This window comes from Sebastes fasciatus, chromosome 1 (genome assembly GCF_043250625.1).
Source record: "Sebastes fasciatus isolate fSebFas1 chromosome 1, fSebFas1.pri, whole genome shotgun sequence".
In the NCBI taxonomy this organism is placed as follows: domain Eukaryota; kingdom Metazoa; phylum Chordata; class Actinopteri; order Perciformes; family Sebastidae; genus Sebastes; species Sebastes fasciatus.
The window spans coordinates 7,753,289-7,766,633 of record NC_133795.1 but is presented as its reverse complement, the minus strand read 5'-3'; the positions used below and the strand labels follow the sequence as shown (position 1 = coordinate 7,766,633).

The window sequence follows — 13,345 nt, the reverse complement described above, 5'->3', positions numbered from 1 at the left end:
TGCACTATATTCATTTTTAACAGTCTCTATTGCACTATATTCATTTTTAACAGTCTCTTCTGCACTATATTCATTTTTAACAGTCTCTTCTGCACTATATTCACTTTTTAACAGTCTCTATTGCACTATATTCATTTTTAACAGTCTCTATTGCACTATATTCATTTTTAAGTCTCTTCTGCACTATATTCACTTTTAACAGTCTCTTCTGCACTATATTCATTTTAACAGTCTCTTCTGCACTATATTCACTTTTTAACAGTCTCTTCTGCACTACATTCACTTTTTAAGTCTCTATTGCACTATATTCATTTTTAACAGTCTCTATTGCACTATATTCATTTTTAACAGTCTCTTCTGCACTATATTCATTTTTAACAGTCTCTTCTGCACTACATTCACTTTTTAACAGTCTCTTCTGCACTATATTCACTTTTTAACAGTCTCTATTGCACTATATTCATTTTTAACAGTCTCTATTGCACTATATTCATTTTTAACAGTCTCTTCTGCACTATATTCACTTTTTAACAGTCTCTATTGCACTATATTCATTTTTAACAGTCTCTATTGCACTATATTCATTTTTAACAGTCTCTTCTGCACTATATTCACTTTTTAACAGTCTCTTCTGCACTACATTCACTTTTTAACAGTCTCTATTGCACTATATTCATTTTTAACAGTCTCTTCTGCACTATATTCACTTTTAACAGTCTCTTCTGCACTATATTCATTTTTAACAGTCTCTTCTGCACTACATTCACTTTTTAACAGTCTCTATTGCACTATATTCATTTTTAACAGTCTCTTCTGCACTATATTCACTTTTTAACAGTCTCTTCTGCACTACATTCACTTTTTAACAGTCTCTTCTGCACTACATTCACTTTTTAACAGTCTCTATTGCACTATATTCATTTTTAACAGTCTCTTCTGCACTATATTCACTTTTAACAGTCTCTTCTGCACTATATTCATTTTTAACAGTCTCTTCTGCACTACATTCACTTTTTAACAGTCTCTATTGCACTATATTCATTTTTAACAGTCTCTTCTGCACTATATTCACTTTTTAACAGTCTCTTCTGCACTACATTCACTTTTTAACAGTCTCTATTGCACTATATTCATTTTTAACAGTCTCTTCTGCACTATATTCACTTTTTAACAGTCTCTTCTGCACTACATTCACTTTTTAACAGTCTCTATTGCACTATATTCATTTTTAACAGTCTCTTCTGCACTATATTCACTTTTTAACAGTCTCTTCTGCACTACATTCACTTTTTAAGTCTCTATTGCACTATATTCATTTTTAACAGTCTCTTCTGCACTATATTCACTTTTTAACAGTCTCGTCTGCACTACATTCACTTTTAACAGTCTCTATTGCACTATATTCATTTTTAACAGTCTCTTCTGCACTATATTCACTTTTTAACAGTCTCTTCTGCACTATATTCATTTTTAACAGTCTCTTCTGCACTATATTCATTTTTAACAGTCTCTTCTGCACTATATTCATTTTTAACAGTCTCTTCTGCACTATATTCATTTTTAACAGTCTCTTCTGCACTACATTCACTTTTTTTTTAATAGTCGTGTATCACAGCTGTTACCCTGAACTATATTCAGTTTTTAACAGTTTTCTTCATCTCGTTGTATTTTTATATCTGGTATATATTTTTTGTACTTTGCACTACTAACTCTTTTACTGCCTTTTTACTAACATGTTTTGCACTATGGAACTGTGATGCTGGAAACTTGAATTTCCCTCTGGATTAATGAAGTTACTATCTATCTATCTATAGCCTGAACAGAAAGCCAAAATACAAGTTAGCCTACATAACAGTGCAGCTGAAACAAAAGCACAGTGGAAACCACACCACTTCCACCTAAAACCCAATAAACTCTTACTTTATAATTTGTTTATGCTGAATTTGCAAAATTTAAAAATGTCCTATCACTTAATATACCTTAAGGAAAATTACATCAAAGACACTGCGTTTACTTTACTATTATTACTGTATGTACTCGTCTTTTTTAAATCCTCCTAATGTGGTCTCATAAATATATTAAAGCTGCAGTGGGTAGAATTGGCGCAAATATGATTTAAAAAAAAGTTATTTTATAAAACAGTCACTATATCTTGACTATGTGAGACAGGTAATCTGAAAAAAAAACCATGCGCCTCTGTGTCCTCAGGTGCTTCCAACGGCATCTGCAAGACTTCACAGACCAAAAGAAAACAACCAATCAGAGCCGAGCTGGAGCCTTGCCGCCTCTGAGCAGCTGTTAATCACTTGCAAACTCCGACCAAACGGTCAAACTAGGGAGCGCTGATCAAATATGAATCAATATTCTGTTACTGTAATACCTATATTCTCGCATTTCATTGTAGTGTACTGTTTAGCTGTAAAATTATAAAGTTTGTGACCCGACAGCCATGTTGAGATCAGTTGAGGAAATACCAAGCACTGCCCACCAGCAACAGTACACTACAAGATGTTTCTGAAAACATTTGAGAGAAATATGCATTACAGTAACAGAATATTAATTAATATTTGATCAGTGCTGCCTAGTTTGACCGTTTGATTGGAGTTTGCGAGTGATTTACAGCTGTCTCTGTTGAATCAACAGCCAATAGGAACGTTCTCTCTCTCTGAAATGACCTGTGATTGGCCAAAGTCTCCCGTCACGGGCTAGATTTTCTTGAAGCCTGAAAACAGAGCAATGAAGAGGTGCAGAAGTCTAGTTTTATCTCAGAGCACTTGAATTACAAAATGCTGAAAGGTTATTATGAAATTTTTGCCCAATGATGCCAAAAATATTCTGCCTACTGCAGGTTTAATATACCAAAAGGAAAATTACATCACAGACACCGTTTACTTTTCTATTATTAATGTACTCTAGTCCTTTTTAAAACCTCCTAATGTGGTCTCACAAATATATTAATCTGGACTAGTGTTACAGTACAACATATCATGGATGATTCATTTAAAACTACAGCACTATAATTATATAAAGTTAGTGATTATTTCTTGCTTCCTTTAGGAGAACCAGTGTCAAAGTTCAGACAAGTATACACACACACTTTTGTGAAATAGACTGGTTAAAGTACAATATGACAAATTTCATTGGGCCCGCGACAACAGGCCACCTCGTATTACCCTATCATAAAAGCAAATGATTGTCATATTTTGCAAAAAAAAGGTGTACACTTGAGCTCAAAGCTCTTCTTTTTCCAGTTTCATACTGTCTACACGTCCCTGCGTGCGACTCACAAACACTGATAATCTCTTTAAAGGAAAGGGCAGATCCAAGTGTCAGAAGCAACAGGTCAATCAAACAGTAAACTTTTGAATTGCTTGACTGTCAAAATAAAAACTATATTAATGTCCTGGTGCTTATAGGAGCCAGTGAGTCAGCTTTGCAACCTGGAGGACTCTTTTATATTAAGAAACTTGTTTGAATGAACAGTACAGGAGACAGCGGTCTAGAAGAGTGGTACTAGTGTCACCCCATGAAAGCTGAGAGGAGCCGGTGAGCTGTGGCATCTTCCCGCCCCCGCTGCCTTGGAGTTCCACTGCTAAGTACCGCGGGTCAGGCTAACAGAGAGGTGATACTCTAATGACCTCAATAAAAAGACATTTAATTCACACCTTCTCCTCTATGAACTGGTTCACTTTTCACACATGGCCTTTGTAGCTGCCTCATTCATATCCACTTGATAAATCCCATTTCCAGCTGTTTAGCTCAGTCAAAAGGACTCGACCTGGATGAAGGACCCCACTGACCTGCTTTGATCTCATTTGTCCTGCTTAGCTCTCTGACTTTTTCTTCAAGTAACTGCTGCCAGTTAAAGACACTGAAGGGCAAAATGCTCCACCTGCTGGTCAACTAGGGTTAAAACAAGTACACAGGAGGGGTCATTGTGATACAGATGTTGTCCAAAGTTTATAATTTTGATGTTGTGATGATTCCACCCATGTGATGAAGAGATTTACAGCTGAAACATGATAGTGGTTCATGGTTTTCGCATGCACTATACAGTTCTGTGAATCCCCAACCAACATTTATACGGCAAACACAACCTACTCCCTCAGGTTGGAATAAACATGTTCAAATCTAACAGTATGTACTTAGTTATTTATTTTACATCCCAGTTTCATTCATGGAGCTAAACCACGGACTAACAGCAAATCGTAAGAGTCTTTGGAGAGCTGTAAAAAAAATGAGGAGCTGGACACATAAAAAAAATAAATCGAAACATCAAGATGAATGACAAATAAAGCCCTCCCTTTTTATGATGACCTCTGCGACCACGCAGCTGTCATCAACGCCAGGTTGGGTAGGCCCCTCTGATTGGTCCATGCACAGTACGCAGCGCGGCGGCATTGGTCCAGGTGTTTGCCGAAAGGAAGGAGTCTGTCTTGAGCATATACACACACTAAAGCAGCAGGTCTTCCGCATTTCCCCACAAGAGATGCGACTTGGCACGACGAATCTAAAGACAGGAGGGAGCAGTCAGAACATTTTTCTTGATTTTTGTTTCGTTTATTTCTGAAAGGGTGTGTCCCTTTTTGTACAGAATAAACAGTACGATATCACTCTTCAGCAGACATAAATCAATCCTTGCAGATGACTCTTAATTCATTGTAAATCATTGCTTGCCTTTGTTCAATATTTCTTGAATCTTTTCATTATCTCCATAATTTAATAATTAATCCTTAAGTATCTTTTAATGTCACTGAATACACTGCAAAGCCTTTTACGGCTTATAAGCTAAAATTCTCTAAAAAAAGCCAGCAGGCTTCATCCCAAATGTCCCGACTGTACAGGTGCAAATGCAGCTTGTATACACTGTTTACGGAAAACTACTCAAGCCTTCAAAATGACTCACTCAGGCCAGTACGGTAGCATTCCCATACAAAATGGCTACTTGTAGTACACGGCAGTACTGAGATCAGAATCATGTCTATCGTCACTTCCCACATTCATGCATGCCAGGGATCATGGGGTGCCTTGAAAGGCCCCAGTGCGAGTCACAGGGGTACAGAGGAAGTGGGGCAGCCCCGTACGGCGACCGCGGTCTCCAGGTTTACAAACAGCGGCTGCCCTTCTCTCACCATTTCTTGTTCCGAGGCTTCAGCTCCTCGGCAGCGTTCCTCAGGAAGATGTAGTTCTTTTTCTGGGGGTTGTAGTACTCATGGCCCTGAGGAATTCAGATGAGAGCAGAATATTACAAAATAGGAGAGAAGGACAGCATGTGGTGCATGCCAACAGTTTTCAACTATTGTAGTTAAGGCTGGGCGATATGGTTTATAAATAATATCTTGATATTTTTTAAGCTAAATCGCGATATACATCGGACTTATAACAGATAAATAATGAGAATTATTACACTTTGACAGAGCATTTCTATTTTAACTGGTGCAGCAGTGAGGGAGATGAACACACTGGAGAAACGAGACAAGAGACAATAAGTGCCGTGCTCTAAAAAGAGAAAAGTAGACAGTTAAAACAGAGCTTTTTATCCAGAATGGACAGACAGACATTCATTCTTCCCACAGGCAGTTCAAAACCAGTATGTCCCATATGTTCAGAGACCGATTATTAAAAGCGGTAACGTCTTTTTTGAAGTGGAGGCGCATCTTCCATCATCTTTTCCGACTTCAACACGTATAACTCCCTTTGGTGCTTCACTTCTTCTGCTCTCTCCAGGCTCTTTCTCAGTCCCCCGCTTCCCTCCAGATACAAAAACATACGCACATCCACGCTCGTACGCCACACACACTCACCCAGGAGAGTGTGTCTGTGGGAGGGAGAGAGCCGTGGGAGAAGCGAAATGCCAAAGCAAGTCTCATGCCAACGGCTTAAAAAATTACAATTAATATTTATACTGGTGATACAGTCATTTACTACATCCCACGTAGAACAAGCCGTAATACATTGAGTTTATTCGATATATCGCCAACCCCTAATTCAAGTGAAATACAAACACCTGCTCACAACTTGAGATTTTACGCCTCCTACCTTCGACCAGTCGTAACTGGAAGCGTATGCAAAGATGTTGCCGTTGTGGTTGAAGCAGCAAGCCGTGATGGGCTGGTCGAGCTGCTCTGAGGTCTTCAACTTGGTGCGGGCGTCTTTGTCCCAGAAGCTGAAGCGCCCGTCTGAGCCAACGGTAGACAGTGTGCCATGGACAGGATGGAAGGAGATGGCATTGACCTGATGGGAAGGATGGAAATCAGTAGGTGAGATATGAGGAAACATTATAACGAGGCTGGTTGGTGTTATCAGAGGGATTATAATGTAATGATGGAGTCTGTGAAAAGATAAAAAAGGGCTGTCGAGCAAGATGGTGTCTACCAAATAGCATTAAAAAATCAGTGGATATGACAAATGCAACAGAAATACAAAAATGTAATGACATTAATATTAAAGGGTAACTTCTGTATTTTTCAACCTGGAGCCATATTTTCCCGTGTTTTTGCGTCTAAGTGACTAATAGCGACAACAGTCTCTGAAATTGGTCCAGTATTGAGGAAGACGCTGTAGACAGCAGCAGATCAAAGGCTGCAGTATGGAGCTATTAAGGCAAGCTGGCACCATCATTTACATCCACTAAAAGTGCTTGTTTTTGCCATGACAGGCTCTGATTGTTATTATAAGTGTCTGACATTATGGAAAGAGTCTCGCTCAAGGAGAAGTCTCGTTCTGAAATCTGGCGAGGTGACGTGTTGCCGGAAGACAACGGTGGAATAGTGGAATACATCCATGGTGGAAACGCGAGTGCCAGCCGGGCAGAGTTTGTTGTGTTGGAGTACAGAAAGTGTAGCTTAGTGTTATCTAAGAGATTTTCAATGTCGTGGCTGAATATTAAGATGATTTCAACAATGTGGATGAGGTCTTTGAATTTGATTTATTTGAGCCAGGGTATACGGATATTCAGATTTCACAACGAGACTTCTCCTTAAGCGTGACTTGGACACCATAACGAACAGACCGTATCAAGAGAAAGGTAACAAAAAGTTTTATTTCTCTGTAGCGTCCTTTCCATAATGTTGTCATACACTTATAATAACAATCTGAGCCTGCAAGTGAAAAATTATGTGGTAGTAGTGGACATAACGTTACATTAGCGCTGCTCACTTGCCCTCGCACCGTGTGAGCGGCCGTCGGTTACAGCGTTATCCCTCAATACTGGACCAATTTCAAAATAGTTGTCCCCATTTGTTAAAAAACATGGAAAAATAGGGCCCGGGTTGAAAAATACTGAAGTTACCCTTTAAGCCATATTCATATTCACATTAATACTGATCTCAGATATTAAATGAAACACTATTAACAGACCTGTTGCACTGCAGATATGACATCTAATTAATTACATACATTTCAGTTGTAGTTTAATCGGTTCCAAGGCATCCATCACTTAATTCCATCTAGGTTTTTATTGACATATGACAAGCAGAATGTCTGCTGTGAAAAAGGTCTATTATAACACTTTGCATCAAAACTGTTGAAAATAAAGTCCTCAAACTGGTATAATTTGTCTATGTTCCAATACAAATGTTGATCAAATTTAATTTAAGAGCACAAAGGATACAATTATTTGACAATGTCAACACTGTTTTAGAAATTCAGAACAACTTACAGCATAGATGTCCTGTGGAGTCGTTGTGTTGGTTCCATTTGACCTGTGGCACTTAAAGGTGAAGTTGTCTTTGGCTCTGAAAGGGATCCGGGAACACATTCATGTCATGTTTTGCTTCAGGCCTTTGACAGTAAGTCAAATGGTAAAACCAAATGATAATCAGGCATGCCTACACATCACTGGATTAAAGAAAACTCATTCACTTGTAAGAAATTGATTGTTTTAGACACTCACGGGTTTGGAGGGTTGATATAGTGGATGGCCACTCGGCCCTCAATGCTTCCCAGTGCAAAGCCTGTCGGCTTGTTCTGCTTGTCCTTAAATATGGCGACACAGCGGTGCTGCGGGACAGAAAAATACATTGGATCAAAAGAGAGTCATACATGAAAAGCAAAATATCTTACATCTATCTTAACATCAAGTCAAAGAAAATGAATCTGGCTGTACATAAAACTACCAGTAAACTACCTTTATTAATATAAAATTATACAATATAATATACATACTGTATAGAGGCCTAATATACATTATATAATAATATACTTAATAACATCTCTTATAATGTATATTCAACTATCAATGCACACTTTCAGTAATTCTAACATCCATGGACAATCATGCACCTTACTACCATAGCAATATCCATCTGCCTTGCACTAATGTACAGTGTACTACACTGTCGCATATTAATATAATCAAACAGTATATGTTTGTGGCCTTGTGTGCAGGTCTACTACGGCCACGATGACTCCCTCTGGATCATCGTCTGCCACCTTTCCATCAAGTAAACACAAGCTTGTGTGTCTGTATTCCCTGCAGCGGAGACGTCGTAAGCATCAGTCCAAGGATTGGTAAGTGATGCGGAAATGATACATAAGTGCTTCTGTTGGCTACACATACACGTCTGTGTATGGCGGTTGCATCACTGAGAATGCTCAGCTGCGCTTGAGCTTCAGAAACGTAGCTTGTGTGGATGAAAACCTCACTACTTGATCCATAGAAGAGCTAAGCAACTGAAAAGCTATTTGATTCAGAAAACAGCAACGCTACCATCACGCTACTGAGAAATGTAGTTAAACTAGTAACGCCGGTACTTTTAGCGCCGCTACTGCCCAACACTCGGCACGATGTGCACAGAAAGATATAGGAAAAGACAAAAAGAAATATTTCATGGAGGAAAAAAATTCACCTGATGTTTGAGAGGAGAGTCTATTCTGCGAAACTCAGACGGCTGGTTCTCCAACTGGTAAACTATCAGCCCTCTATCAGCTGTGGCAACCACCGCCATAGGGTACACCTACATAGAATAGTCAGGGAGGTGAAAAAAAACAACAACAAAAAAAAAAAATCACATATTCAATTATCAACTCATCAAGTATTACAATTCATGCGGTACTCCTCATAAACCACTTACAACATCTGCACAGTAGCATCTCTCTGGCATCTGCAGAGACATCATGGGATTGGGAGAGCGAGTGTCCCAGAACTGAAGAGAAAAACAGAAAAGTGGTTTGTTGTGCGGTTCTTTCTCAATGCTACATTAAAAAGCTTGACATACCACTCTCTGATTAGCTCAATTAAGTGATTGTTGTGGTTACATTTAGGTGTATACGCAAACACATCAAGTAAAAAAGTCTCAATAGTGACCATTACCGATTTATAAGAGGTGACTGAAATGAAGTTTACCAGAAAGCTGTTTTGGAAGCATAATGGCTGATCATATTTCATGATTTTGTTTTTTGTTTTTTCAGATGTTCTTGGGACACTAAATGCTAAAAACAAATGTATGTCTTTTCAACAGATGTGTTGAAATGTGCTGTTGTACCTTCAGTGTTTTGTCCCAACTGCCAGTCATAATACAGCTGTAGTTTGGGGCTTTTATCCAGTGGATTGCTTTGATCGGACCGTCATGCTGTGAGGAGAAATAATAAGAGGTGTAAGATGATTCTGCTTCATTCTTATGACCACATAGTTGATCTGTAAGCTTTCATCCAACCTGTGCAATCTGCATCGCTTGATTGCTGTTAAGATCCCACATCTTGGCTGTTTTGTCACAGGAAGCAGTGAAGACTTTACTCCCATCCTGGTTAAAGAGAATAGCACATCGTAAATTATTCCATGGCCCAGCAGATGGCAGCTACTCCAGAGCTTAAATTACTTATTATGATGAGACTTACGTCACTCCAGCATGCATCCAGCACTGGACCTGTGTGCATCTGTTGGGCTTTAGGGACAGTCTGTCCATTGTCCTGAACCTCCCAGCACCGGACCTAAAGTCAGATGATACCACATAGTTAGACTGTGTTTACTTGTGAGCATACTACATACCAGTGGTGGAAAGGAACCAAGTACATTTACATAAGTATTGTACTTAAGTACATTTACATAAGTAATGAACTTAAGTACAATTTACAGGGTGGTATTGTTAGTTTTACTTAAGTAAAGGATCTGAGGACTTCTTCCACCACTGCTACATACTCGTTATCTGGTCCAGAACTAGTCCTCTATGGAAGACAAACCTGGTGAGGGGATCCTCCTGGAACTCAACTGTACTCGAATCTCATATAAAAATGATCCATAATCTTCACTGAATCAATCTACTACTGTAGGCTGATCTCTTCAGTTCAGTTCTAAGTTTATATCCTATATACTGGAATTTTAATTCCTGTTTAAGTTTTATCAAGTTATTGTTGCTTTACAAAGGTTTACACTTGAATTGTAATTCCTTTTAGTTTTGAAGATTTTTTTTACCAAGTTGCTCGTGCACAATATATTATTTAAATAATAAATAACAATTAAGTAAATTTACATCTATGTATTTATTTGTCACATTTTCTTTTGAAAAGTTAGGATATTTAAGTCAAGCCTGATGTTGCCTTACACATAAAAGAATGATCCCAGTCAATTCCACACAGTGCGGCATACATCTTATTAATTAAACACTGGTATGGGATCGGTACTCGGTACCGGCCGATACCCAAATCCCAGGTATCGCTATGGGACTGAAAAATTCAGATCGGTGCATCCCTACTGTACACCAATTATTAAGAATAAATAACTCACATCGTTGGCCCAGGATCCTCCGATGAGGAAGTTCCCTGGCATGGTGGGGGGACTGAAAGCCAGACAGCTGATGCTGTCATCTGGAGGTGAAGTCACTTCAACATCCTGTTGGACCAGACAGGAGCATAAACAACAAAGTAAAACATTAAGCTGTCAAGTTAAAAGGTAAAAGCACAGCTTCAGTGAGTCATCATAACAACTTATGTCAGATGCTTTAGTTCTGTCCTCCACTGGTTTACCTTCATGGGATTATGGCTGTCTGTTGTTGCGTTTCCAAAGACACCTGTCCCTCCTGCTCCAAACCCGGAGGTTGTCCCAAATAAACTCATAGTACATTAATGTTAGTCCTAATGTACACCTGAGAGAGAAGACAGAGGCATGGTGTAACTTACACAACAGTAGACTACATTCATTAGTCTGTCATCAATATCATCAAAAGCCAAACCACAGTAACAGGCAACGTAACGTTACATTATCTGATAAGATAAGATATTCATTTATTTGGGAAGGTGGTCCTCGGAATTATTTTAACAGTCAGACGTGGGCCTCAAGTTACAAAAGGTTGAGAAGCCCTGCTTTAAAGTATACTCTCAGTAAACTACTATTTTATTAGTTTTTACTGCAAGTATAGTTGTAAGTTTTCTTTAGCTTATAGTACTTAGCCAATGATTTATGCATTACATAAAGAGACTTATGCTATTTGACTTGATATTTTTACCACTCAGTTAGAGAGCTTACACCTGATGATATAGGCTAGATATACAGTATAATGATATAGCTTACACCTGATGATATAGACTAGATATACAGTATAATGATATAGCTTACACCTGATATAGTTTATACCTGATGATATAGGCAAGATATACAGTATAATGATATAGTTTATACCTGATGATATAGGCTAGATATACAGTATAATGATATAGTTTATACCTGATGATATAGACTAGATATACAGTATAATGATATAGTTTATACCTGATGATATAGACTAGATATACAGTATAATGATATAGTTTATACCTGATGATATAGTTTATACCTGATGATATAGCTGATGATATACCTTAAACCTAATGATATAGGCTAGATATACAGTATAATGATATAGCTTATACATGATGATATAGGCTAGATATACAGTATAATGATATAGTTTATACCTGATGATATAGACTAGATATACAGTATAATGATAAAGCTTATACCTGATGATATAGACTAGATATACAGTATAATGATAAAGCTTATACCTGATGATATAGGCTAGATATACAGTATAATGATATAGCTTATACATGATGATATAGGCTAGATATACAGTATAATGATATAGTTTATACCTGATGATATAGCTGATGATATAGCTTATACCTGATGATATAGACTAGATATACAGTATAATGATATAGTTTATACCTAATGATATAGACTAGATATACAGTATAATGATATAGCTTATACCTGATGATATAGACTAGATATACAGTATAATGATATAGCTTATACCTGATGATATAGACTAGATATACAGTATAATGATAAAGCTTATACATGATGATATAGACTAGATATACAGTATAATGATAAAGCTTATACCTGATGATATAGGCTAGATATACAGTATAATGATATAGCTTATACCTGATGATATAGACTAGATATACAGTATAATGATAAAGCTTATACCTGATGATATAGACTAGATATACAGTATAATGATAAAGCTTATACATGATATAGACTAGATATACAGTATAATGATAAAGCTTATACCTGATGATATAGGCTAGATATACAGTATAATGATATAGCTTATACATGATGATATAGACTAGATATACAGTATAATGATAAAGCTTATACCTGATGATACAGGCTAGATATCAGGGAACACGTGAGTGACGTCATCCACAACAGATGCAGGTTGACAAGATGCTAATGTTGATGCTAACTAACATTACCTCAGCTAGTTTCTACATTATAACGTTAGCTAGCTTGTTAACATGATATTATCTGAGCAGTTTAACTATATACGGTGTTTAATATACGCTTGAGTGTATGCACTACTATCTGAGTCATCATGTAGGTTATAAAACAACAGAATTGAAGGCTAGCTAACGTTAGCAGAGTCAGGTTATAGACCTATACTGAGTCAGTTAAGCTAATTTAATGGATTAAAACGTCCCAATGCAACATTATCAAACATCCTACTCACACATGATATTATCTGCAGACCAGTCTGATAACTACATGACTGTACGTACCTCCAGAATGTGTTATATTCAGACTTTGAGCCGTGAAAACGATGGAAAATGCCAAAATAATTTGGCGCATCAAAAATGTGGCGGCTTGTTCTCCTCGATGCGTCGCAGCTTGATGACGTAGGTATTCCACCCACCCGGTAACAAGCCGAACGCAATGACGAGAGTGAACGCTGGGAGGCAGCGCGTGACAGGAGTTACACATCAACTTGGTCAGATTATTCATTCATAAAAAATTATAATAAAATATATTTTACAGTACAAAAATAATATAAAAATAAAATAAGATATACAACAGATAAAATGTAAGGAAATGAAAGGTTGAATAGATAAAACAAATACATAAAACAAAACA

The 13,345-nt window shown here is 37.5% G+C and overlaps 1 protein-coding gene across 2 annotated transcripts; it reads right to left on the bottom strand.

The window, feature by feature from the left end:
- Positions 1-3,935: 3,935 nt before the first annotated feature.
- On the bottom strand, positions 3,936-13,133 carry rae1 (ribonucleic acid export 1). Of its 2 annotated transcripts, XM_074660951.1 has the most exons (13): positions 12,994-13,133; positions 10,963-11,081; positions 10,724-10,828; positions 9,838-9,930; positions 9,657-9,743; positions 9,486-9,572; positions 9,075-9,146; positions 8,850-8,957; positions 7,895-8,001; positions 7,661-7,736; positions 6,040-6,234; positions 5,133-5,218; positions 3,936-4,510 (listed from the first exon to the last, which is right to left on the bottom strand). In XM_074660951.1, coding segments are annotated over exons 2-13 (1,107 nt in total). In that variant the 5' UTR covers positions 11,053-11,081; positions 12,994-13,133; the 3' UTR covers positions 3,936-4,509. The 2 variants fall into 2 exon arrangements, with proteins under 2 accessions (XP_074517052.1, XP_074516993.1); XM_074660892.1 differs by lacking the exon at positions 3,936-4,510 and having other exon boundaries at positions 5,129-5,218.
- Positions 13,134-13,345: the final 212 nt, after the last annotated feature.